The 26,506-nt window shown below is 40.1% G+C and overlaps 1 protein-coding gene across 1 annotated transcript in view; it reads right to left on the bottom strand.

The window, feature by feature from the left end:
* ABCD3 (ATP binding cassette subfamily D member 3) overlaps positions 1-26,506 on the bottom strand; it is a 344,077-nt gene that overhangs the window by 117,186 nt on the left and 200,385 nt on the right. The window contains exons 9-13 of the mRNA XM_078641238.1: positions 18,604-18,746; positions 5,878-5,947; positions 5,152-5,221; positions 2,596-2,693; positions 2,417-2,508 (exon numbers count right to left, since the gene is read on the bottom strand). Of these exons, the coding sequence (XP_078497364.1) occupies positions 2,417-2,508; positions 2,596-2,693; positions 5,152-5,221; positions 5,878-5,947; positions 18,604-18,746 (473 nt within the window). The remainder of the gene's footprint in view (positions 1-2,416; positions 2,509-2,595; positions 2,694-5,151; positions 5,222-5,877; positions 5,948-18,603; positions 18,747-26,506) is intronic.

The raw sequence follows: 26,506 nt of genomic DNA, 5'->3' as shown, positions 1-26,506 counted from the left end.
TGCCCGAGTCCGCTGCGCAGAGGTATGACCAAACTACTTTTGTATTGACGCCGAACACGTCACAGGGCTAAGCCGCCGCCCCCAGTGACCCGTCAGGGAGGTGGGCGTGGGGTGCACCGGCAGGCTCGCAAACAAGGTGGTAACTCCGCGCCTAATCGGCGGAGCAAAGGAAAGACAACCTCTGTCAGGTAGGTGCAGGTTAGAAGTCAGCGAGAGCTCAGTATTAAAAGTAAAACAATTTTAAAAACATTTGCCAGTGACTGCGTCCATAGACACAACAGTGATTTTGGTGAAAGTTTCAGGGTCACGAATAAGGTAATCAACTCAAGAACAACAATATGAAACAGGTGGGTTGTCAATAAGAAATTCTGACCTAAAAGCATAGTGACTGGATGATTATTGTTCTGCATTGAAGAGCACTTTGTTGACCCAAACATTGGGAGGAGGTACTATGTTGATGCATGAATGAAGGACAGGTCCTATGCATGGTGTATGGCCTTCCCCGGTTCCATCATGCTACACCTCTGTTGAAGGAACTGCACTGGCTGCCAGTCCGGCAGCGTTCGCTTTTTAAGATGGGGTGCATGGTCTTTCAGGCACGACTAGGAATGGCCCCGGCCTTCATTTCCTCTCTTCTAACCAATTACGTTCCTGTCAGACACCTTCGTTCGTCGGATCAGGCCCTATTGCAAGTCCCCCGTTTTACCAGGAAAAAATGGGGAGGTTCCAACTTCTCTTATCTGGCTCCGGTATTCTGGAACTCCCTGCCGGATCACCTCCGAAATTTAAAACAATATTCCCTTTTTCGTAAGGGACTGAAAACTTTTCTGTTTACTCAGGCCTTCCCACTCTAATTGTTCCCATTCCTGTTTTATTGCATGCCGCTAAAGCGCCAAGAAACCGTAATGGTGTACGTTGCGCTATACAAGCCTTTTAAATTCAAATTCAAATTCAAATTCTAAAGTGTGATGAAACCACTGAAGGAAATGTTATTTACCTGTAAGTGATTATTTATGACTACTAGCAAAGGTCCCCTATGGGGGAACTCTTGTTGCCTTGTGAATTGGGACGCTAAACAGTGTTAATTGGAAAGGTACTCTGGGTTTGACTAGATTACATGCTGTGGTTGCCCAAGCTTTTCAGTCAAACTAAATCTACTAGGGGTTTATATAACTAACTTAGTGGTTTACAGGGAAAGCCAACTAGCAGAAGGCACCCAACCAGGAAGGCATAACAAGGGTTGACAGATTAGGCAAAACAAGATTTGCCTAAACACCAGAATATTGGTAAAATACTTATATGCACCCCGAGGCCAAGATAGAATCTTAGACTCATACAGTCAATAGTGATATAACACAGCTAAGACCCTTTTTGATGATCTTTACCAATTCCAGTGTGTGTGTAAAGCACTTTATCTATTTTGTGCACACAGCCTTTCCCATGCATGAATAAAGACAGAAAATTGGCAAGGTTTCAAGACTTCAAATTGCCTATGTCTAGAAACTGACTGAATGCTAAGCCTTTCGCTAGAGAGGGACTTGAAATTCTGAGAGAAAATTAAAAGACTGTTTGGGATGTGGTCTCAAAGAGGTTGTTGTAAGGAACATCATTTGTCCTGCATTTGAAGGCACTAGATGCTATAACCCCGGCACAGCGCTCCACTCTTACTTTGAATGGTGCTTTCTTTTTTGGCATAAAAAAAAACTATGTTAATGAGTTGTCAGCTCCTCCTCAAACTCATACAAAACACTTGCAGTGTTGATACACCAGTTAAATTGTCTTTATTCGCTTCAATCATAACAGACTGCCCGAAAAACTGCTCTCTTAAGTGTAAATACCTTTCTCATTTGTGAAACCAAGCAATTGCATAAAATGGATAGAAAATCAGCAAATGTACAAAATAAGTTATGCAAAATTCAGTTAAACTGAAAATAAAACAACTGAAACTGAGAAACGAAATGAAGCAAATGCAGAACGCAGTAAAGAAGCATGGGGGAATAAAGATTAAGATGATAGAAAAAATATAGTAAAAATAAAAAGTCCGCAGAAATCCATCTGCCTTGGACAGTAAAAAGGGAGAAAAACTAAAATGGCATCTCTTTGCTTTTTCCATTATATGTATGTGTCTATAAACACAAAGAAGGCTGCTAGTCACTTTAAAGCCATGGCTGGATAAAAGTGCTCCAAATATGGGAAATCAAACAAATCTGCTGTAATTTTTGCAATAATAAAAACAATGTAAAATCAAGTCTCTCAACTAGAGAATGCAAAGATGGCAAAGCTTCTGAATGTTCTTGCTAAACTGAAAGTTTTAAAACAGACATTTCATGATATATAATTTATGAGCCTGCTTGTCAAACAGAGGCAATAGAGAACATTTAAGCGCTACATTTTAAATGCTTGTGGAAAACCTTACCCAGACAATCTGGTCATTTCACGCCCTGCCAAGACTATTCTGCCCAGAGCTTGCGACATTCTCAGTAACATTCTTCCACTTTGGTAATAATCCTTAAGAAACAAGCAAAACAATTACTAACCGAACACAACTACTTCTGTAAGTAGTAGATCAAACTACTCTCGTGAATATTTGCATACCTCTAGCAGCTCTGAATGTGTACTCTTTGTATGGCGTGGGTGAGACAGACTCAAGAATGGACGGCTTACAACCAGGTAGCCCACCACAGTAGCAAGGTCTGAAAAAGTTTAATTTGAAATACAGTTACCCAAGGCAGTAGTGCACAATTCAATTAGTCAAGTACATGTTTGTATACTTTCAGAAAAATAGGGTGAATGTCACTAACTGTGCATTGGAGAATTGTATATGATTTTTAAGAAATTGAAATCCATACAGAACCAAATCTGTGAAACCACTCCCCCCGACGTGCTTAATCAGAATTTGTAAGATTAATGCATTTGTATAAACCACTTCATAAAATCATACAATGACATTACATAAATAGCATGTTAAGTGCATGCTTAAGAAGTTGGGGAAATACAGATATATTTCTGTCAGCGACACCTTTAGAGGAAATGAACATTAAGCATCAAGATCATTCTTCATGCTTTAGTTGAATTCTTTGAGCCACTTAATTGGAGGAATTGGTATGATCTACAATAATCTGATAATTCAAATTGATCAGAAGACCAGAAAAGGGAAGCCAGTGACACACTTAAGTATTTAACCCTCCAGATAAGCTCTCAGCAACAGAGCAGGGGTAGGTGTATTGCAACCTGTACGGTTGATTGGATATGCTAGTTTTGTGCACATGATTTTTAGGTTCTTGGAAAATACTTAGGTTTCTAAAATTCTGTAATCCAGCATATTCATTACAATACACAGATTAGTTGGTAATGGTTGAGCAAATTTTAAATAAATTATACTTTTTCTCCCAGAGGTAATGACCTACTTAAAAGACTTTTCAGTATGAACAAAATCCTAATCATATTTGCACTGCTTCATTAATGCTGGAACAAGACAGCTACTTTTGAAACCACAATTGGAACAAAATGTAAATGAGCGTTTGGACATTTGGCCAAAAATGCCAATTTTATCTGTTGTGCATTTTGGAAAGGGATCTTGCTGAACACAACTGTGTATTTTTTTCCATTCAAATTATAAAAATTGAGTTTAAAATGTGTTGTTGAAAGAATAAATGTGGAAAAGTGTGTTTGTCTCTATACATGTGAACTATATATATATATATAGTATCTTGTATCACTACTGTGTGAAAACATTACATTAACAATAACCAGTTTTAATATTGAAGAAAATCAATATATCTATAAAAGCACAACCAATTGAAAATGCAATTTTGGTCACTATTATTCGATGAGTGATCAAGGTATCACAAAGGCTGTGCTATATTTGCAAGGGATTGATCAGTGCAATTGAAAACTGTGACTTCATCAAATCAACACGACAGTAACACATTAAAATAAAATAAAAAAAATTACGTCAAGTATCATGAAAACTAGAACATGCTAGATTCTAAATTAATTTTGGCTTTCAGAGGGCTATGGAAACCTTTGACATTTAAATAGCGAATCCACACCACCAGGGTGTTTGCTTTCAAACTATCAGGGTTCATACCTATTTGGCTGTCTTTTCCAGTACTCATTTAAGTTTCAATGTACTTTCCTCAAACAAAAACTCTAAAACAAAGCTAGTTTTTGTTCATATTACTAGATCATGCTGCTTTTTACACATGCAAAGGTAAAACATTTGCTGGAATAATCTATATCTATTCTGGAAAAAAAAATTCCTCAATAGTTGTGTTTTCGTTTGAAGTTTAATTCTCCAAAACGAATTAAAATTTAATGTTTACAAAACGTATTAGTCTGAACATTCCGGCAAAGCTTTTTCCTGTGAAAATATGTGCCAAATATAAGCCTGTTTTGAGAGGAAATTTAAAGCTTTGCACATTTTGATTTTGTCACATGAGGTGAAAAGCATGAATTTCGCATAAACTGCATGACAACTTTAAAATCATGTTGGCCTATAGTAGTGCATGCTCATATTTTTCATAAAGTAAGAGAAGCTTCTAAAGAAAAGGAAGTAATGTATATGAAATAGGATACATAATTTTCGCATACTTATTTGAAATGGACAGAATTAACAATGATCATTCATACGAATTAATGCAATTAATATTCTAGTTATACAACATGAATTTTGCCACACAGTTTAATTAAGACAACGTTTGGCAACAGTCTTCTTCAGAGTGACTACTGAGTTCAGGAAGAGAAATGTTCCCTACGTTATGCTAGTTGGCATTGTTTGAAAGTGGTTTGGTAAAGATATTAGTTTTCATACCCTTAAAAACGTTGGCTGATTCTGAATGATAAAAATGTGTTTTGGGAGTGCATCTTATAGCACAGATTCTTGGTCCCCTAAATCACTGAAGGATAATTGAAAAAAAGGTACAGAGTCACTTTGAGTATCTTGGAATCATGGATGGGAAATATGTGGAAAGTTTAAAATCAAGTAATTTGGACTCTGATTGGAGAGTGCCCTGTGGAACTAATTATTACATATGCAAAATACCTAGTCTAAATTTAGAATTAAAATACTGTGAGAGCTCTTTATTAAACTAGTTGCTTGGAGATCACATGTAAGAAAATGTCGCCATAGAAAACATTTAAAGCACTTACATTTGGCAATGATGTTATCTACAAAACCCATGGAGAACCGGAATAAAATGAAGTTATGGAGATGTTCAACCTGTCAGAACAAATACAAGGTACACTTAAATGTAACAAAGAAACTCAACCTTCAAATCTGCATGCAAATACTTTAACTTTCTTTCAAAATGTACTCATTCTGGAGTGCGAATACTGGGAATGCATTCATTCACATTTCATTACGAACGTCTGCTGTGACTGTTACCAGAGAAGTTGAATGCAGCAATGCTCAACAGTAGAAGAGCAAGGTCATCTTCACTGCTGATTTTAGGCTTGGAAAAAGTCAACTTCCATGACTGTGAAGATGTTCCAGCAACAAATATACTCTCTTAAAGCCCGAGGTGTATCCAACCTATGCATCATATACACACTGCAGTGCAAATGACAATCAAAACCAACAAGAATGGACACAATATTTTGTTTTCATTAAACTGAAGATATGAAGACATGATATCCACATGTTTGGCAACTAAATCATGGGCCGTAGTGTAAAAATAATAAATGCATGCCAGTTTTAAAACTATTAGCTTATGAAATGTTGTCCGGCTAAATCATTTACTTAGTTTTGTTAATGTTTGGCTCCGCAGAGCATATGAAACAAAGCACTGAATGGAACCGTCATACTAAAAATAAAAAAAAGATGCTCATTTCCTAAATTTAATTGGGTCACCCGCGTGCAGTATTTTCTTCTCTTACCAATTTGTGAAAGGCTTTGTGAATAGTTTGTTTCTCCCTCATATTTCCGTTATAAAAGGCAATTTCTTCACTGAAAGAAAAACAAAAAGAGGACATTTACCAATGGAATCCATTTTAATACTGCATTATTTTAAATAATCTGCAATTGCTACAATATTTTCTGTTTCTCTATCATGTTTTGATGTGAAAAGCAAACTATCAGAATGCTGGCATACACAAATAGAATGGTGGTATGCCTGCTGCAGGTGCTTGGTTTGGAGGACAGTAAAACAGTGAATTTTTGCTAACCATTCAAATGAGAGAGGTTTTGAGTACTGAGTGGTTGGCTAGATTCTGGTGTACGGCGTGAGCAGCCATTGTCAGTCAGTTTCTTGGACCCTTATCAGATAAATTACAAGGCTGTGGCACCAAGGTTTGCCCAGCATAGAGTTGAATTTGAATCATTTCTTAATCTGGAGACAACGTTTGGTTATTGTACGTCCTGTATTTTTGCCAGGTTCAATACAGAGTGTCATAACAGTCTCAGTCACCCTGCGTTCTTCTATTTCAGGCATCTTGAAGTACCCTTTAACTACAATACATACATATTTGATAATCGGAGTGATAGTCATGGCTTTGGGATGGGATCAGTAAATTGCATTTTAACTTATGCTATCCAAGAGAATACGTCACATTAACAGCATGTGATAACAACATTTGCTTTGGTTATAACCATTGAAAGTTGTAAGTCAGGTGCAGGAGAAAGAGGCTGTAATTCTCTTCAAATATTCATATTATATTACGAACACGCTTTTCCCTGCACATCCAAAAGGAGGCACTTATCCATGTAAGTGATATGAATGGGTAAGAATCTAAAGTTTGCATCACAATGTGGCCTTTAAAAATCATGTTGGTTACTCAAGTGGACAAGATTGGAAAAATAATGCACTTGGAGAGAGCACATTTAAACTGTAATCCCTCAACCAAAGGGACATGATAAATACACATTTATTTGTTTGTAAAATCTTGTGATTCTAAACACTACAAATCAAGTTGATTACCAAACCAATGTTGCAAAAGAGAAAACAGTTACATTCATGATTTTGCTGGCCACTGTACCGCATTGCTTGGTCACTCCATTATGCTAGAAATGATGAGGGCAATTGTTGGGTTGTTGGATTGTTGGATTTTCCAAGTAGCTGGTTTGCCACTTTTCTGAGGGACCTTAGGACTAAGGAATGAACAGGGAGTCTTCAATGAAAGGCAGGGAGAGTAAGAGTAAATCTGATGCCATCAGTACAGCCTCCCTATCATACTTTGGGTAGCAAAAAGTAATGAGGCATTTTTACACAGACTTATAAAATCCTGTGTCAATGATGTATAGGCTTAACTGTATTAAATTTCCTTTTTAGGATTACAGAGGGGTTTCCTGGTTGGATATGCCTCTTTTTCTGGCCTCTGCCAAGTTCGCAGGGGGGGGCCACAGGCCAGTAAATAAACAATAGAGAGACAGCTATAGAGGAGATACCATATTGAAATTAAACCTTAACTAACTCAGACATGGACATCTCTCACAATATATGCACAGCCTGCTCTAACTGGCAAACAGGTTTTAGTCTTTTCCTTCGGCATTTATATCTAGAATGAGCACTTGAGATAAGGAACTGTGTTGTGGGCTCGGACCCCTAAAACATGTCTATACTGGATACCCTCCTGATTGGCCTACTCAACTTGCCTATAAGGCCTTCCTATATGGTACAGAAGTGTAAAAAGGGACTGTAAGTTAAATATCACTAGTGGACTGCAGCACATTGTGCCACCATTAAAGTGACAATGTAAAACATATCTTCAGACCTGATACTGCAGCCTGGGTACACAGTTTTAAAACTGCACTGCCAATTCAACCTGGCAAAGTTAAGCTTTTTCTAGGCCTAACCTTTTTTAATCCTTATAAGTGACCCCTTAGGTAGGCCCTAAATGCACATTGGGCAGGGTGCATGGTGGTTAAAGAGTGGCACATGTATACTTATGTTAGTTTTAGGTAGAGAGGGGCACTGTGGCATAGTTTACAGTAAAGCATTCAGAAAGTGCTGCAATAGTGGGTAGGAGCACCCCTGGTAACTTTTACCCAATTGGTAAGGGTGTGGCCAGAAGTACCCCCACCCCCACCCACAGGCCGGCACTAGGAATAATTGTAGGACCCGCCCAGTACCCTCTTAAAACATCTCTGGATTTGTGGAAGGCAGAAGGATTGCACATGCTGTTGTGCTCTGTGATGAGACACAAGGGCTGGACCTGCTCCCATGTATAGCTAGGACTGAGAAGTGGACTCCAAGGGTCAGTAGGCTGGTCTCCTGCGATGCTACAGGGAAACAAAACTGCAAGATGCCCCACTTTCCTGAAAAGCGCAGCTGGCCAGTTCCTACTGGACCTGCCCTGGACCCTGCTGTGGCTTCTGTTGGAGTGAGTCCATGTCCCTAAGTGGCATCCCTAAATCACTGGAGCCCTTACAAAAGTGTCCGTGTACTCCGCTGCCCAAACTGCAAAAGCTGGAATTGTAAAACCTTTTGCCAACTTTTTTCTCTATAGAACCGGCAGGAGACCGAGACTGCCATTGAGCAGAAGCCATCAATGTTTAAATCTGGTTGGATATTCCTTCCTAGTTTTGCCCTGCTGAAGATCTTATTTCCAGAAAGCTTTGTAAGTCTGAACATCTAAGGCTTCACCAAAAGGAAAGCTGAGCCAAGGCAGACTGACCGACTGCAAAACCTTCCAGAGCACAGATTGAATACTTCACTCACTTGGAGCTTTCCCACCTTCGTCAACTACCTCGCTTTTCAGCAACCCTCCCTTGTCAAGCCCTGATTCGGATTCAGATCGCCCCACAGAACTTGTCGATGACCACCTTTTATACAGAAATATGTCAAGGGGGGGGCGTTATCTGGCCACGCAGGAAGATGGCCGCCTGACAGAGAAGTTCCGCCAAGGGGCGGACCCCTGACGAGCTTCCTGCTCTCATCTGGTGGTCGGGATCCTGCCTTTCGTGCTTCTTTGCTGACGGAGGCTTTACTGAGCCTGGCGGTGGTTTTCCGAGGCTCAGCGGCGCTGTTCTTCTTTTCCGGCATGTCGTCACGGAGCCTGTCCGCCCTGAAGCGCGCACCGTGAGCTGCGCTTTGATGACACCGCGCCTCTCCTCAGGGTAAGCCGCGCCCCCTGCAAATCTAGGGCCGGGCTTCCTCACACTCTAGGCGCGCCCCCTCAGACGACGAGGCTGCGTTCCTCAACCTCCGGAGAACACGATGCGCCTAACATTGTGTATGTTCCTAATACACGGCGCCTTCTTTTAAAAGTGTTTTCAGGGATTTTGTTGAAGTCTAGTAAAAGAACCCCTTGAGACTTCCTTTCACATGACGTGCTTCACCATCTAGAGGCCCTCTGAATTATTTCCTACAGGATTTTCTGTTCTGCCTCCTCCAACTCAGCTTTATGTACCTCAGTGTGGTGATATTGCAAACATACGGAATACTACTGCTTCATGTTGGAATTTCGCAGGCAGGACTATAAGTACTATTTACATTTTTAATATTTCAGTTTGTCTTTCTACCAGTTATGCCTTCATGAAACTTTTGACTCTTATTCATAGGCACTGCTTCCTATATCAATACTACAAGCTCATGCTTTCCTTTGAGGCAGTCCTGGGTGTAGGATATTTCTCTTCTCTCACATGCTACCTCCTCCTTTGAGAAGCGCTTTACCCTCAAATTTAGTGTGCGCTTCTCAATGTGTATAACCACTTTATCGCCATTACATTGCTACTCTACTGTCGTACCCGTTTACTGTATTTACATGCTTTTGCTTATGAGGTAGTTTTGGTACGCAAGATTGCTTACTCCAACTCTTCACTGGTTTTGTGATCTACTATTTGCTATTTTGTGGCAATGTTGTAATAATTTTTCCTATTTCAGGCATTAGTTTTATGCTGTTTGTATTGGTCACTTTCTTGCTGTATACAATTTATTACCTCCTTGTTATTTGATACACCCCTGGCTTCACCATTGCCTCATATTCCAATATTTCCTCTATTCGCTATTGCAGACCACCACTAAAACGGTACATGGCCATGTCTAACAATAGGAATGGTGGTCGTGGGCCTAAACAACCACTTTTCAATGAAGTGGTAAAACAACCCTCTCCTTTGGCAGTTAAAGGTAATGGCTCTACGTCACCTCCTTCGTCGCAAGCTGCATTACCTCAGAGCGACAAGTCCTTGTCTGACACTATGCAACACATTTTGCAAGAACTTTCTGGGGTCAACCGACGGCTGGAGGGCCTGGATATTGCTATGACTTTATTGACTGCAGAAACTAAGTCTATCAGGGCAGAACTTACTACTTTTCACACCAGGATTGATGTCATTGACTCTAAAATGATGGACATGAGGGTCGACTGGATTCTGTTCAGGGTTCAGATCAAGACCTACTCTTCCTACACAGTCAGATCATCGATTTGGAAGATCGCAGTCGTAGAGACAATATCCGTTTTTTTGGTTTTCCAGAAAATAATGAAAAGCAAGATACGAAGTCCTTTCTTTGTGATGCCCTTCCCACTTTGACTGGAATTTCTTTTACTCCTCCTCTTGAGCTCCAACGTGCTCATAGACTGGGCCCACCACATCCTGGACCTTCTGCAAGACCTAGACCAATCATTGCTTGTTTCCTTCGGCATGAGCAAACTAGACAGATTCTATCAATGGCTCGTACACGTGGTTCCTTTCTGTTTCAGGGTCATACCATCTACATGGCTGAAGACTTCTCTAAAGAAACTAATGAACGGAGGAAGGCATTTCTCTCCATGCGACCCCAGTTACGTCAAATGGACATCAAATATGGATTATTTGAGCCTGCACGTTTTCGTATTACTAGGAATGGAGAGTCCAAAGACTTTTACGTTCCTGCACTTCTACAGCAGTTTCTGGATGGTATCAGGTCCGATGATATGGAAACTCAGTCTCCTTCAACTGCCCAATCTTCTCAATCTAAGTCCACATCTATGAATTTACCAATTTCTCATTTACATACCTCTCCCGACTCTAAACAACGTGGCAGAGATCTCACTTGTCTGCCTCGCTCTCAGGATGACAAGGATTCGGCTCTACGCTCTGTCTCTTCTCACACTAATACGAAGCAAAGAGACAAGTCTAGATCGCCTCTTAAGACGCCATCTGATGCCGACTGAATTCTTTTAAGGCTTTAATGCTTTATTACTTTTTCTTATTATATAAGCTTATAGCAGTGTTTATTATTCACAATGCTTGTGTTGCTCGCTTAGCTCACTGAGATTTTACTGCATGGTATAATCAGATTCTTTCCTTAGTGTTCTATATAGTGTTCTATGCCCTACTATTCTTCTATATTTACTACTAATATGTGATTTTCAGTTTTGTAGTTATTTAATCATTTTCAGGCTTTGCTTATTATACACTATAAGGCTATTATCCATCCCAAAGGAGATCTTTATTTCCCCCCTGTTCATTCCCCTAGCTATGGTGGTGTTCTTGTTGTTACGCTTATCGCTCAATGTTTCATTTCTTACTTACTCCGGTTTTATATGATGTCTCTTTGTTTCATTGTTCTCTATGTTTAAATTGTCTTTGATCATTCTCTTTTGTTTCTCTTCTGTTGTATGGCTTTATGGGTTTCCCTCCTCTTCTTCTACTTATTATCTCTTTCCCTCCTTTTCTATGACATTGTTGGTTTGTTCCCTTTCCGTGTTTTTTCCTTTCATTAGTTATGTTTTCTCTGCTTCTTGTCCTATTATTCTTGTCCAGGTTTTATTCTAAAGTCGTGTTCCCTTTTGTAGTATGATCACTTTTGTTCTCCGTTTCATATTGTGGCTTATGCCTTCTTGTTCTTTTATGTTTTTGCGTTAGGAGTTTGGCCTCCTCAGAGTCTTTATCTGATCGCAGGTTTTCCTCAAAGTGGTTCTCTCTCTCATGGCGGTCCTTTTTCCAATGCATTCCTTTTCCTGTGATGCTGTACTTGTTGTTAAAAGTTACATCATCTATTTCCTTCATCCCGCTTTGGATGGTTTCACGTATTTTTTCTAATAAGTTCTGCTGTTTTCTTATGCTTCTATTCATATGCTTTCTCATCTATACTTTCTATTTCCTTGTCTCCCCCCTCCTTATGATGGTCCCGGATTTCTCTCTTTATCTCACTTAACTTTCATATTTTTCACTCCACCTTTCACACCTCTTATATTTCTTATTTCATTTTCCTTGCTTTCATTTCTTTCTCCTCATATTCTTCTCTTATTATATGGTTCTTTTATCATGTCTTTAATGATTTCTCTAATATACTGACTATGTTTCATGAAAGTATTGTATGTTTTCCAAGATTTTATTGTTGCAACTATGTTCTAAATGCATTTCATATATTCCGTATGATCATTTACTCCCCCCAGATCCCCATTCTTCTTGGCTCAAAGGGGGTCTGGCCTCCCTTGGCGCTGCTGTAGGTGCACCCAGACCCGTAGTTAACAGTCTAGGTTTCTTTTTTCTTTTCTTTCTCTTTTCTCCATCTTTAATACTTATTTCTTTATTTCTATTTCTATTTGCTTTGTCTGTTCCAGTTTCACTCTACCTTTTTAATCCTCCTTTTTCTTTTCTTTTTCTCTTCTCCTTTCCCTCCTTACCCAGAGTAACAACTTTCTTCTCCCCTCTCTTTATTTATTTTTTCTTTTCCTTCTTATCTCCTTGTTCAATCCTATTGTCATGTCTTCTGTTCATCCGCTCTCGGTGATTTCCTGGAATGTTCATGGCCTCACCCATTATATCAAGCGCAAGAAAGTTCTTTCTTATTTGCATTCTAAACATGTAGATGTTGCCTTACTACAGGAAACCCATTTAGACTATGTTGAATCTAGTAAGCTTGGCAGGGATTGGGTTGGTAAAGTCATTCATAGCAGTGTTTCTAAGTCTGATCCCACCAATCCTAACCCTGTTCGTAAGTGTGGGGTTGCCATCCTTTTTCGGAAGTCACTTCCTTTTACAATTATCAAGACATGGTCTGATCCGGATGGTCGGTATGTATTTGTCAAGTTGAAACTTGGGAACTCTTTTATTTGTCTTGGTTCTGTCTACGCTCCATTAGGTCCCAAAAAACAATTCTTCCTTCGACTTAATCGTCTCCTCACAGAAATAAATGCTGCCCAATTTCTCATTGGAGGTCATTGGAATTTGGCTCCAGACACTGCCCTTGACAGAACAGGTTGACTTGATACCGTCAATGCATCCGATAGAGCCATTTTGCGGGACATTCTTACTAACACTGGTCTAGTTGACCACTGGAGACTCAGTCACCCACAAGATAAGGAATATACATTCTTCTCTTCTACTCACGGCACATTCTCCCGTCTTGACTACTTTCTTCTTTCGCAACCTACAGTCCGGCTAGTTACAGAATCGAAAATCCTAGAAGCAGCCATTTCCGATCATTCCCTCGTTTTCTTGTCTCTTGATTTGGGCCTTTCCCGTCCGGGGCGCAAGCCCTGGCGTTTAAATATCAATAAATATAAAACACCAACAGGTAAACTTCTTCTACAGTCACACCTGCCTGATTACCTTTTGAATAATGAGGGCTCAATCTCCTCTAGAAGAATGGTATGGGCAGCTGCTAAGGCTACTATCAGAGGTCAACTTATGCGAGACGCTGCTCTATATAACAAGGAAAATACAGCCAAACAAGCTGATCTGGAGATGGACATTTGCCGAGTTTCTCAATTATATGTTTCGAAACCAACACTTCAAAATCGTAAATTATTGGAGCAGGCACGCATGTCTCTTAATAGTCTTTTTACTTCTAAGGCCGAATATGCTTTACAAAAGATGAAAGGTCGTCACTATGAGCAGGGTGAAAAGGCTGGCTGGCTATTAGCTGCTCAACTACGTCAGAGGGAGGCTGTGTGGCAATTTCGGCTATTAAATCAAATTCTGGCGATATGCTTACTAGGCCGCAAGAAATCGTTGAAGAATTAGCTTCATTTTACAGATCTCTCTACTCACCAAGCACTCACGTAGCTACGTCAGAGATGTCAAAATTTTTGTATACGGTGAGTCTTCCACGACTCTCTGATAATGGTAGAGCTCTCCTTGAGGGAGCTATTACGAAGGACGAAGTTTCCTCAGCTATCACTGCTTTACCGTACCATAAAGCACCAGGTGATGATGGTTTCCCCCCTGAATTTTTCAAGTGAACTGGTCAGAGTATAGCTAATACTCTACATCCCGCATTTGTAGAAGCCACAGCGGAGTCTTCTCTTGGTTCTATTTCCAACAAGGCCATCATAGCGATTTTGCCAAAACCTGGTAAAGATCCTTTGTTATGTGCTAGTTACCGCCCCATCTCTCTTAAACTCTGATGTTAAAATTCTTGCGAGTATTTTAGCATCATGTCTTCGAAAGGTCCACAATTCACAAGTAGGCTTGTTCCCGGTCGTTCATCTAGGAATCATCTACGTACTCTCTCTCATGCTTTATGGTCAGCTAAACACCTTGCTCATGATGCCCTACTTCTTTCTTTGGATGCTGAAAAAGCATTTGACCGCATTGAATGGGAGTATCTTTTTACCGTAATGCAACAATTTGGTTTAGGCGACCAATTTATAGCTCAAGTGCGACTGTTATATGATAGCCCATCAGCTCAAGTTAATTGCGGTGGTTTCCTTACTGCCCCATTTCCAATCAGACTGGGTACTCGTCAAGGTTGTCCTCTCCCCTCTTCTCTTCCTTTTGGCAATGGAACCTTTGGCTGCTGCAATATGTCAATCGCCTGCAGTGGTTGGAGTTCCTCTTCCAATTGGGCATTCAAAAATTTATTTATACGCGGATGATATTCTTCTCACATTAATTGATCTTCCCCGCTCTCTTCCTGCTCTCCTTCGCATCATCAATGATTTCTCTTCTTTTCCCGGTTATAAGATAAACTGGGATAAGAGTGAAGCATTGCCCATGTCCATTGGTACTACAAAAGCTGCAATTTCTGGTTTCCCATTTCATTGCCAACCATCCCGGCTTAAATATTTGGGGATATTGATTAACAGGGGATTGGATAACATAGTTATGGATAATTTAACACCGTTGATTGCTCAAATGCAAAGGGATTTCGATAAATGGCAAGTCCTCGGCTTATCTCTCTGGGTGCAGGTTCAGGCGGTGAAGATGGTTACCCTACCGCGATTTCTTTATGTTCTAGGTATGCTCCCTCTAAACATTCCGATAACTATTCTTCGGTCTTTTGACTCCAAAATTAAACTTTTTATATGGGGTACGGCTAAACCGCGTCTTACCTTGGCCAAATTAAAATCTCACCAATTATACGGGGGCTTGAGTCTTCCCTCTATCGAGTATTACTTACTCGCGCTTCATCTTTCACAACTTTCCTTCTTTTTGCCTAAGTCTAAAGACATACCTCAATGGGTCCCACTTGAACGTCACATATTAACTTCCGGTCTTGGTTTGTCCCTTTTATATGGCAAGGGTTCTAGTCCTTCCGATCCTAAAAACCCTATCTTATCTGCTATGCATAAATCTTGGCAAAGAAGTCATTGTTTACTTAAATCTAATCCGCGGCTTCACATCAAAGCTCCTTTATGGTTCAACTTAGCTATTTGGGTTCGTGGTCGCATGTTATCCTGGCCTCTATGGCAGAAAGCTGGTGTTCACTCGCAGGACCAACTATTTCATAATGACAATTTTAAATCTTTTTCCCAACTTAGTGAGGAATTTCATTTACTATCCACACAATCCCGCCAATATACTCAGCTTCAACAGGCCATCACAAAACATTTAGATTCTCCACCTGAACTGTTGACCGCATCTCCTATTTTGTCTTATTTGCATTTGTGGGAAAATTTCAAAGGTGTGTCGTCCGGTCTTTAGAAGACTTTCCTGCATCCTCTTTTTTCGCAACCCCTTTCAACAGCTTTTCAATCAAGATGGCAATCTCGCCTATCAGTTACATATTCTCATACTCAATGGGATCAAATTCTGGAAGGTTTACATAAAGGTGTCAGAGAGGCCGTCTAAAATTTTGCATTTTCAAAATCATCCATGAATGGCACTGGTCTCCATCTAAATTGCATCATGATAAATTGGTAACACATTCTTTGTGTTGGAGATGTTCTGCTTCTGGTTGTGATATCACGCACATTATTTGTGAATGCCCCTGTACTAGAGCATTCTGGCTTTTGATAAGAAAGACTTTGGCTTCTGCCATGTCACTACCATTACCCTTTACTTCTGCAAATATTATTTTGCATGATTTTCGAGGTCTTCCGAAATTGTCTAAACCACAGACCCGTCTTCTTTATACTGCTTTGGCTACGGCCAAAATTTGTATCATACTCCATTGGAAGTCTTCCTTACCTCCTTCCCAGGAAGAGTGGCTAGTGGCTATGGGACAAACAGACTCTTATGAACGTGTCATTTATAACTTGCAAGATCAGGCTTCTGTTTTTCTTCAAACATGGTCCCCATTCCTAGACACCACGGTGGATGATGACTGTCTCTATTCCTTCCTCTCCCACGTCTGTTATGCCTCCTTGGTTCACTCCTCCTGTTTTTTTTCTGTTCTTCAACTCTTCTCATAGGTCTTGGTTTCGCCTCCTTTTCTCCTTTCTCTTGTTCCTCTGGGGTTTTCCTTTCTCTTTTCTTTTCTCTTTTTATTCCTGCTTTATAGTTCATTGAATATTTGCTATTTTTGATTATTCACATTTATTATATGTTATGTATTACTATATCATTTTCTTACTTGTATTATGCTTCATTTATCAATGCCTTATTTTATTCTATGCTTGCACATGTAAGTGTTTTTGTATTGTCATCTAAAAACTTTTTAATAAAAAATTTCAACACACAAAAAAAGAAATATTTCAAAGTCCAAAGGTAATTTTTTGAATGGGACCTACCTGGGTCTCGTATCTGACCCACTCTCCTTCTTGGTGGGCCTCGAGCCTTACTTTTGACTCCAGCCAGCACGAGCAGATGCATATACGGTTGAGGCTTTGATGCTAAAACTTAATTCAAACACCTTAAAAATTCATATAGCTGGTTCACCTTATTGGATTTTTGTCATTTTTGTCTCTTCTGTTCATTAAAATATTCTCTATTTTTATAAATCTGAGTGAGATTGTTATTGTGCTGTGTTTGACTCACTGTTTCAGTGCTTCTAAATATTTTACTCTTTTTTTTAAAAGTTAAATCGGTCTACTCTGTGCCATAGCAACAAGGGGTTAAGCACAGGCTTAAATTACTGCAACCTTTACTGGACCTCACAAGAATAGTAATATTACTTGAAGTGCACTATCATTCACCCCAAATAATAATCCACTGTTTCACAGCAGGGTTTAAAACTATGCTTTTTAGTATGGCCTATTGTGATGACTGAAATTAAGACATTACATTAAATCCTTTTTCTTTTGGTCCATCCTTTCATTAATTCATTCATTTTACACCTTCTTCACCCATTGGCCTTTATTTAACACATCTACCAATTAACTGACATTTTCAGATGTGTCTGCAGCTGTGCGCCTTACACCATTAGATAATGTATTCGTTTATGGCAACAGAATAAGTGGGTAGAGGGAACGCAGCAACACGGACTCCACAAAATGCTTGTTACAATTTATTGGTCTTTTTAGGCCTGTCAAATATTTGGAGGGCGAGAAATTGATCAACAGTAATAAAATTTCGTATTTGATAGCATGAAGCACAATAACGCGTAACAAAAAATATTCCCCACTACAGACCAAACTGCCTCTTTTTAGGGGATCACACAGCATTAAAATGTATGCTATATCCTTCGGCACAGATTACCAATACAATATGCATCTATGTTGCCCTCTATCAGCACTTGTAATTTAAGCTATTTATTATACTTTCAGCCAAACTAAACACTGTCTCCACCCACGTTCATCTTAGATGTGTGCATCAGAACAGCACCCCATACTACACACAAGTTGTTACACAAGTTGTTACTAGAGCGGTGTATGGTGGCTTTACCTCTTACTGAAGGGTATTCACTGCCCACCAGATATGTAGTGTACCGACCTCTTTCACTCGCTCCAAGAAAGCACATCCTCAAAACAGGAGAAAATACAGAGATCCACTGGAGTCTGCCCAAGATGGCACCTGCTCTGTTCTACTAAGATGCCTCAAAGTCCTCTACTGTTGTTGCTGATCGACCTTGAATTGGACTAAAGTACTGATTTTGGCAAAGCCATACCAGCTGTTTCAGCTTAAAATGTTTATACAATCCTAAAGATACTACAATTAGAAATGAGAATTATACACTCTCCTGAAAAATAAATCGGAGTTCTATCTTCTAACGTAGGAAGTAAAATACCGTTGCTTCAAAAAGTGTCAGGTACTATGATCAGGAGCTCCGTTGTTTAGTGGCTTTGCCGAGGTTGGTCAAAACCACAGGATTGACTTTCTTTTCAGTAAGTTTCAAGACAAAGTTCCATCTTGCACACATTTTCATATTTAATAAGCTTTTCACATAATGTACTACTGGCAATATTGAAATTAAGCTGCCACTTCGGGCATGGTTTCTTTGGCTTTTCTAATTCATAACAAATTTAGTGCATTAATTGGGGAATGAGAATTTCATTCACAAAGTGAAAAAAGGGTATAGCATGTTACAAAAAATGCAGCGTTTTTCCAGCTAACCTTTATTCGAATTGCAATACCTGTTTGTGATAAGCCGCGAGTTGACATATCTGTATTCTCCTTCGTATCTTTGCTCTGTGATGGTCATTTTCCCTATAGGTCTCCTGAGGCGTGTAAGGAACAGTCCCGATACAACCAAGTAGGCCATCATACTAGCAGGCCCCTACATAAGTAGAAAAAGATAATAAGGAAAAGGACACAGAAACGTGTTCGTAAATAGACATAATACGAAAAGGTTAACAAAGCTAGCTTTGTAACAGATGACAAATTCATACTTGAACTAAATGCAGGATGGGGTGGCACAAACAAGTATATTATCTTCCTTCTACAAGAGTAAAATCATGGGATTTAACCAGAGGAACAATATATGCATTTATTGCCACACTAGCACCAAGCACATTTTATTGTGCAACACTGGTGTTTACTCACATAGTAAAAATACTACATTTTGAGCACTTTTATAAAAAAAAGGCAGTGGTATGAAAACCCATATTTCATATAAAGGATATAATGGTAGCCTTTGCAGAGCTTCTTCATTGGCCATTGTTAAATTATGGAGTACAATGTTCAAATATCTTGGAACTTAGCCATTATTAACTGAATAATCACCAGTAAAGTTGTAAAAGCCAAAACATTATAAATGAAATCAAGGTGAACTTTTCACTGTGCAGTGCCAAGAGCACATTCAACAGCCTCCGGGCACAACCTCTTAATGTTGTTTAAGCAACAATCTAGCCCTGAAAAGAAACCATTCCAATTGTAAACAGGGTCCAGAGTTAAGCAGCTTCAACAGTCTGGTAACTGTTCACACTTGCTTATTTAACATTCTTTTTATGACAGTTAAACATTATAAGTGCAATTAGCACCCATTGCTAGTTCTACCTTCCTAGCAGATATTGTATTTCTACAACCATAATGGATTCTATTAAAAGAGGTAAATTCAATCATATAAGAATTTAATCTTTTTATGCCAGCCAGGAATACACAAAGATATTCTTGGTAGGTGTAAACCCATTTGCTGGTCCAGAGCTCTCCAACAAATTATGGATATTTTCTCAGCTATAACTCGCACTCAAGGGGTGGGAAGTAGGTGTTCTAAGGAATGGTTTGCCTTTTAGAAAGGGCCACTATCTAATACATTTCTTGGAAGCCCCAAACTATACATTTTAACTTCAGCTTAGGGATGGAGTAAATTGTCTTCCAAGTGGGAAGGGAAATGGAGCAACATCAAATTCGATTGATAGGTAGAAGGAGGAATGTCTCCACAGAGAAAAATGGTCTCACTTAGCAAAATAAAGTGTGTTTGCACAGGTGACCCATTTTTTTGCCATGCTTTGGAGAAAATCTGTACAACGAGAAGAGCTATTTATTTATTGCATGGGTAATAAAAACATTTGCAAGACAAACAAACATAGGATAAAAGCAATACAGAATCAAATAGTAACATGATACAAAAAGATTTCATTTAGAAGTTTGAAATTGCTGTAGAACACAGATTAGTTTAGAAAGTGCCAATGTGCCTATGCAGAAATACAAAAGTGCCAATTTGACGTTTATATGTGTAGATTGTGTTCATCCTAACAATTCGGATTATTATATATTATGCCTAATGAAAACGAAGCATAATATAAAGATGGCGTGAAAATGGTAGTACAACTGGTATAAACAATTACAGAAAATAAGCATTACTATGAATAAAGTTCATCTTGAATCATCTTTGGGCGGAGAAATTGTATGCAATGGAAGACAGAAAAAGCACTGATGTCAGGCTTCATTTTCTATGGGCCTTAAGCATGGGCAAGAATATTGACATGAAACTTAAGTTATCTAACATTCAGTGCCATATTTAACGGATTCAAGGCTGCTGTACCGGCCTGCAAGATCCAACTTTCAGGGTATTAAAAGGCCTGGATGGTAAAGCCATCAAGGAATGAGAACGCTGGCCCAGTGCTTCTCTGTCCAAGAGTCTGCCCATGAACCATGCACTGATGTTCCACACTTTATTTTTTAACTCATTCTACCTAGTGCCCAAAGACTATACCTCCCAGATATGTAGGTTTTTAAGCAGGTTTCCCTGTATCGGGCATGAGCAGCCTTGATCCCGGCACTGTTTAGCTCATTTCATAGCACATCATTGAGAGTGTTAGAACTTGCTGCTCTGATCTCGGGACAACTTGATAAACGCGCTTTTCCTAGAAACAAGTTGCTTAAGAAGTCCAAATTCCACAGATATATGAGCCCGCAAATCAGATTATGGTAGTCGTAACACACATTTTTTAAATTCTTATCAATGCATCCAGCAGCTTAGCATCACTTGCCACCAAGACTCTGATTCCGTATGATAGGACTGGTGATGTCTTTGCCTGCATACCCTGGAGGATCGGTTTTATGCTAAGGCCCCAAAACACTTTTACTGAGCTCAAAATGCAGCTTGCAGGGCATGGGTCTTGTTTCTAATGCATTACTTTTGTTTCTGAAAGGTCTGTCTTGAGTCTAAACAGAACCCCAAGTATTAACATTCTGGGACTTTCTCAATGTTCGTGCCGCCCATCTGCCATGAGCCTGGATTGCTCAGTCATTTTCTAAAAATATTTTGTTTTTCTTCTAGGTTCACCTCTAACCTGTTTGACTTTGTATATTCTAAAAGAGCACAGACAACCTCTTGTTCAACTTAGCAACACCAGGTCGTCTGTACAAAGATTAGATAGGGATTTATTTCCAAGTATAGGAAAGTGGGAATTGACTTTTTACAGTATCCCGGTAAGGAAAAAAAAATGAACAGGTTAAAAAGCAAGGGGGCCAAGAAGCAGCCTTGCTTTAAGCCTTCCATGGCTGCAATTCTTCTTGAATGAGAGCTACAGTCATCCACTTTTATCAGCAACCAAGTCTCGTAATATAGAAATTCTATCACACTCAGAAGCTCTGGATCCTGAAAAATGCTGCCTTGAAATCTGCAAAGCCCACATACAGAAGCAAGTGCGTCTGTATGGTGCAGGTTATAAGCATGGAGAGGCCATCCGATTCCATAGGCGGCCCTATTTTGGTGGAATTCTGCTTGATTCATGGGGATAATCCTTTGAGTCTTGACCCATGACTCAAGGCCTTTTAAACAGCAAACCTGCAAAATGTTTGAACTAAATATCAATTAATGCAATCAGATGATAGTTACTAGGTTTGCAGGATCCCCAGCTTTAACAATTGGATGGATTATCGAGCCCCTCCAAGACTCGGGAATGTCTTCTGTCTGCGGGATATATCTATACAATATTGTGAGCCTATTACCCTACACCTTAGGGGCCTTTTTGAACAGAGCCTAGGAGCCCATTCAGGCTCGGAGCACAATTAGTCTGTGATTTGATCATTTGTTTATGAATATCGCTACGGATATAGTCGTTTAAGCAGGTTTTTGATTGATTATGGTCAGTTAAATCAATCAAGCTGCTATAGTGTGCTAAGGTGACTGCTGCTGAATACCCCAATTTGTGGTTTCACTTTGGACTGCTGTGCACGAAATTTAGGGGCTTTCATCCCAAAAGCTGTGTGGACTTATTATGCCATTTAACGTCGTTTATGCTGCATTTTGTCAGGCATGGGGAGGCCCCAAATGTCGAGAAGTACACCCAAGCCTGCTTGCTAATGTTTAGATTATTGGCCTTACGTGGCTTATGCTCCGATATATTAACCATCCGTCAGAGGTGTGCCGAGTCTTTCCATTTACTGGTGTTGATGAGCTCTGAAGAGTAATCATAATTTGATTTTTAAAGGCCTAAAGTTCCTTTTCAGTTTACTCCTCTGAAAACTGTCTGCCACTTTTAGATCTTGACATTGTGGGTTAGTTCTTAACTGGAGCAAAAACCTGCTCACATTTTTCTTAGACCGCCTCACTTCGTGAGGCAACCACTGTTTCTTCTAAGTCTTCAGGGTATAGCCAATAATGTGATATTCACTAGGATATTTAGTGAGGATGTATCTTATTTAGGTCCAGCAAGCCGACTATAGGGTGCTCTACATCAGGATTACTTAGCATAAAGTTTACGCAACTATTAAGAATTTCTGGTGCTATTTCCTCTCCCCATCTTACCCTCCTTAGGTTTGCATGTATCCATTGGACAGAAGGGCCTTTGACTCGGATAGGACTGGGATATTTGCTACCAGCGTAATGCCCTGGGGTAAGTGGTCACGGTCCAGATGTTGGTCGATACTGAACTGTTGGATTAGGCTGAACAAGGCAACATTCACCAGTGTGCAGTCCAAGTACGAGACACAATCCTCCATTATTCTGGTCCATGTTGGTGGATTTTTCGCCAGGAAACCTGCCATTGACAACTGTGAGGCCTGCGGCCTGAAGTGAAAAACTCAAAAAGGGCCTACCCTAGTCTGTCAGAGTGCTTTATTGATGCAAAAGATTGCTTTGGGATTAAACCTTGAATGCCCATCTCACATTGATGAGTCTCTTCTCCTTGGGCGTGGAATAGGTTATGGCTGAAATCCCCTGTTAAAATCATGTATGCATTACAGTAAACCGCTTTCACATCCACTGTAACTTGACATAACTTTCCAACTACTATTTTTTTTAGGTCGAGCATTCGAGACCTCTTGTATATACTTTAGTATATACTTATATGTGTATGTACTTCGTGGGCTCTGGAGATCAGCCCTATGACTTGTCTGCTTACAGACTTTTTTTCTGTTCAACTGGCTCTATTTAACTGTCTTAATAGAAAACGACCAGTAGAGGTCAGTAAAATACCAGATTTTGCTTTCTACTGAGGGACTTTCTTGTTTTTATTTTTCTGGCAACTGCCACTATTTAACTTTCTTGATAGAAAACGTCCAGCAGAGGTCAGTAAAATACCAGAATCACTTTAGCATTTTCTAGATTCCAGTAAGTAGAAATTGTCTTACACAAGCACCCGTAGGCAATATTTTTTTTAAATTGTGTATTTTCAGTGATATGATTACCGAAGGCCCTGATTTTATATTAAAAGCAGAGCTTTGGACCATACCATTCCCCGCTGAAAGGCAATATTTCTCTCCATGTGTTCCCATACGTGGCGTGTCACACAGTTTGGTGCTTACTTTCCCTCCATGTTAAAGAACAGTAGATGTTTCAGGACCCAGGCTAATGTGCTGAATAGCTAAATACATATAAAGTCCCAAAGGCGAGACAAGATTGCATTGCAAATGCTTGTTTCTATTGGGCGAGGGTTTAAATAGATGTTTATAATGATTAGGGAGGGTATTCCCTTCTGCCTTCCAAGAGCACTGCAAGGAAGTCAGGCTCTGTTAGCGTGAAGTGAGAAACTTTTACGTTCATGCCAGAGCTGATATATATATAGAGATGTCCCTCTGGGATGGCCAAACTGCTTTACTTTGATAGTAAAGTATTTTCATGTGTATTCTGTAAACCTTATTACGGAATCGGGGTTGGAGACCAGGTTTCTTGGTGGGCTAGAACATGGAATTGCTACCAATATGTTAAAGTTTTCATCGTCGATTTTGCTGCATAAACCCCAGAGATTCCATGAACACATTTTTTATTCCCTTAGTTCCTGCGGCTGGGTGGCGTTTGATCTGATTCAATTAAAACTTTAATTTGTAGACAGTGCGACTGCGCGCCAGTTCAAGTCTGAAGTGTGACAGTTTAATTGACCAGCCCTATGCCCAGTCACCCCTGATTGTGGCCATACGAGGTCAGGGTGCTATCACCAAGGGACGCAAGGAACAGTAATGAAGACTGCCTCACAGCACTTCTCAAACTAGAGACCGAATTGAGTATCCCCCGTCAAAGAGATAACTGACTTGGTTTGGAAATATGCATTTCAAGAAAACAAATTATCTTTATACTCCAGTTCCTAAAGGTGGCTTTATACATATATATCAGTTTGGCATAATGGTGCCAACAGTAGGCTCAGTTTGTTGAAGTCCATGTGGTGTTATAAACTCTATGGATGCTATATCTCCAGATCTTAAATCTGCTAGCCCTGGATGTTCACCTGCAGCCGGAGGATATTGGTGTGGCTTAGTACATCCTGATTACCCTAGTTTTGCATTCTGTGTATCTTAGTATTTTGTTTTATTGGGGCAGAGATGCCTGGTCATTGCTTAGCCTGTGGACCCGGTTTAATTTCTCCTGTTTTTGAGGCAGAGGATGCTCAGTAGCTTGTAGAAGGGATTTTAAACGTGTCTTGTTACCTTTATATAACGACCTGTGGTAACCAAGTCCCCATTTTGGACGCCCTCAGGCTTGTAAATTGGTTCTTGACCCTCATTTAGCAATGTTACCGCAGATATTTTGGGCAGCTCGATGTTGGCTCATTCGGTTTGGGTATCAATGGTTGCTGATGTGGTTACTGCCTCTGATGGAGGGCCGCTCAGTCGTATAATCTTATATGGATGGGATTCCACCTCCTGTTGGCCATGCAGCAGCCTTTTATGGCATCTCCTCGTTCTTTGGGAACCAAATACTTGATGCTCTCTTTACTGAAAACTGGAAAAAACGTCCCCATGTTCTGTGCTATAACTGGTGAAGAGTGTCTGTTTCTGCCCTTGCACAGTTTCTTTCTCTCCTACTTGCATAATCATGGGGGTCCTTAGAAATGGGCAAGCTGGAGTTAATCTAGTGCCCCCTGAAGTTGTTTTTTGGGTGGCTTGTCGGCCGACCACAGTGAGGGGAGCCCGCTTTGCCTCCTCCTTCTGTAAGATTTCATCCTACATATATTGCACTAGGCGTGCAGTTTAAGTCTGACTCAAACTAGTAGCCATGCACGTTTGTCAGAAATCTGGCTGGAGGGTTCAACAATGTCTAGAATTTCTTCCAGGTTCTCTGCGACATTAATTTCCACTATGAAACTTAATTTATTACAGTTTTTTCCCCCATGCTTGTTTCTGAGTTGCAGTCAGTCTTGTGACAATTTCTGGTTATTGATTGGTTCGATCTTCCTTTCCGTGGGTTTGGGCCTGCCCAGCTTAACTTCCTCGAGGAGGCCATTTATAATGCAGGGGAAGCTGGTTAGCTCACACAGTATGGGTGAGCATGTACAAGGAGCGCTACGTTATTGTAGCCTGAGCTCTAATAATGAGTGAAATTAAGAAGTCTCATCTTATCATCCATCCCTGCTATGAAGACAGCAAGTGCGTTAAGCAGGTTAACTTGAATTTCCATTTATCGGATTGGAAAATATTTGCTGCAACTGTTGCTTGCTTCGTGTTCAAAAGGACTAGGAGCTGGCTGGGTTCTGAGTCTCCTCCCTCAGTTAGGGTTGAAATATGCAAGCCTGAGTAGTCATTTCCTTGCAAGGAAAGTCATGTTTTTGTGTAGCGTGCAGAACTTTTAGGCTTTTCCCCAATATGATTTCCAGAGAGTCCATGTTGCTATTAGTGGCTTTATTTGATGATTACATTAACAAGTACTCTGGGTATTGTGCCTATTTAGGATTTTGCATAGTTGAACTGGAGAAATCGATTTCCCTTTTGGGGAATAAGGCAGGTGGCTTTTCTACTGATTCTTGCCAAGTAGCTGCCATTTTGCCTGCAGGTGAAGGGAGGATGTCAGTTACACCACCAGGGAGGCACTAAATCCTAGCTCGCCTGCTTGATCTGGTTCTTGTTTGCACAAGGGGTAAGCACTTTCTTGAGACCTTAGGCGACTTGATCTTAATTCACTCCTGAGGTTTGCTAGGCGCGCTGAAGATGTAAATATTATCTAAATTATGTATTTCCTTGGGCCCTTGAGCCCGGGTTCGTAGATCGATCACACACTCTGCTCTGTGAAGCATGCTGTATTCAGGTAGGAACTTGAAGTTCCGCCCACTCTCCACCCATACATTTCATTGGCTTGCGTCATTATCCACTGTACACTGTGGCTGTTCATTGGTCAATAGGCTTAGTAGTCCCTCCTTAGTACCACCTGTCATTTTGTAA

This window comes from Lissotriton helveticus, chromosome 1_1, assembly GCF_964261635.1.
Source record: "Lissotriton helveticus chromosome 1_1, aLisHel1.1, whole genome shotgun sequence".
Lineage (NCBI taxonomy): Eukaryota > Metazoa > Chordata > Amphibia > Caudata > Salamandridae > Lissotriton > Lissotriton helveticus.
Note: the sequence above shows the minus strand (reverse complement) of the source record. Positions and strands in the feature narration are given on the sequence as shown.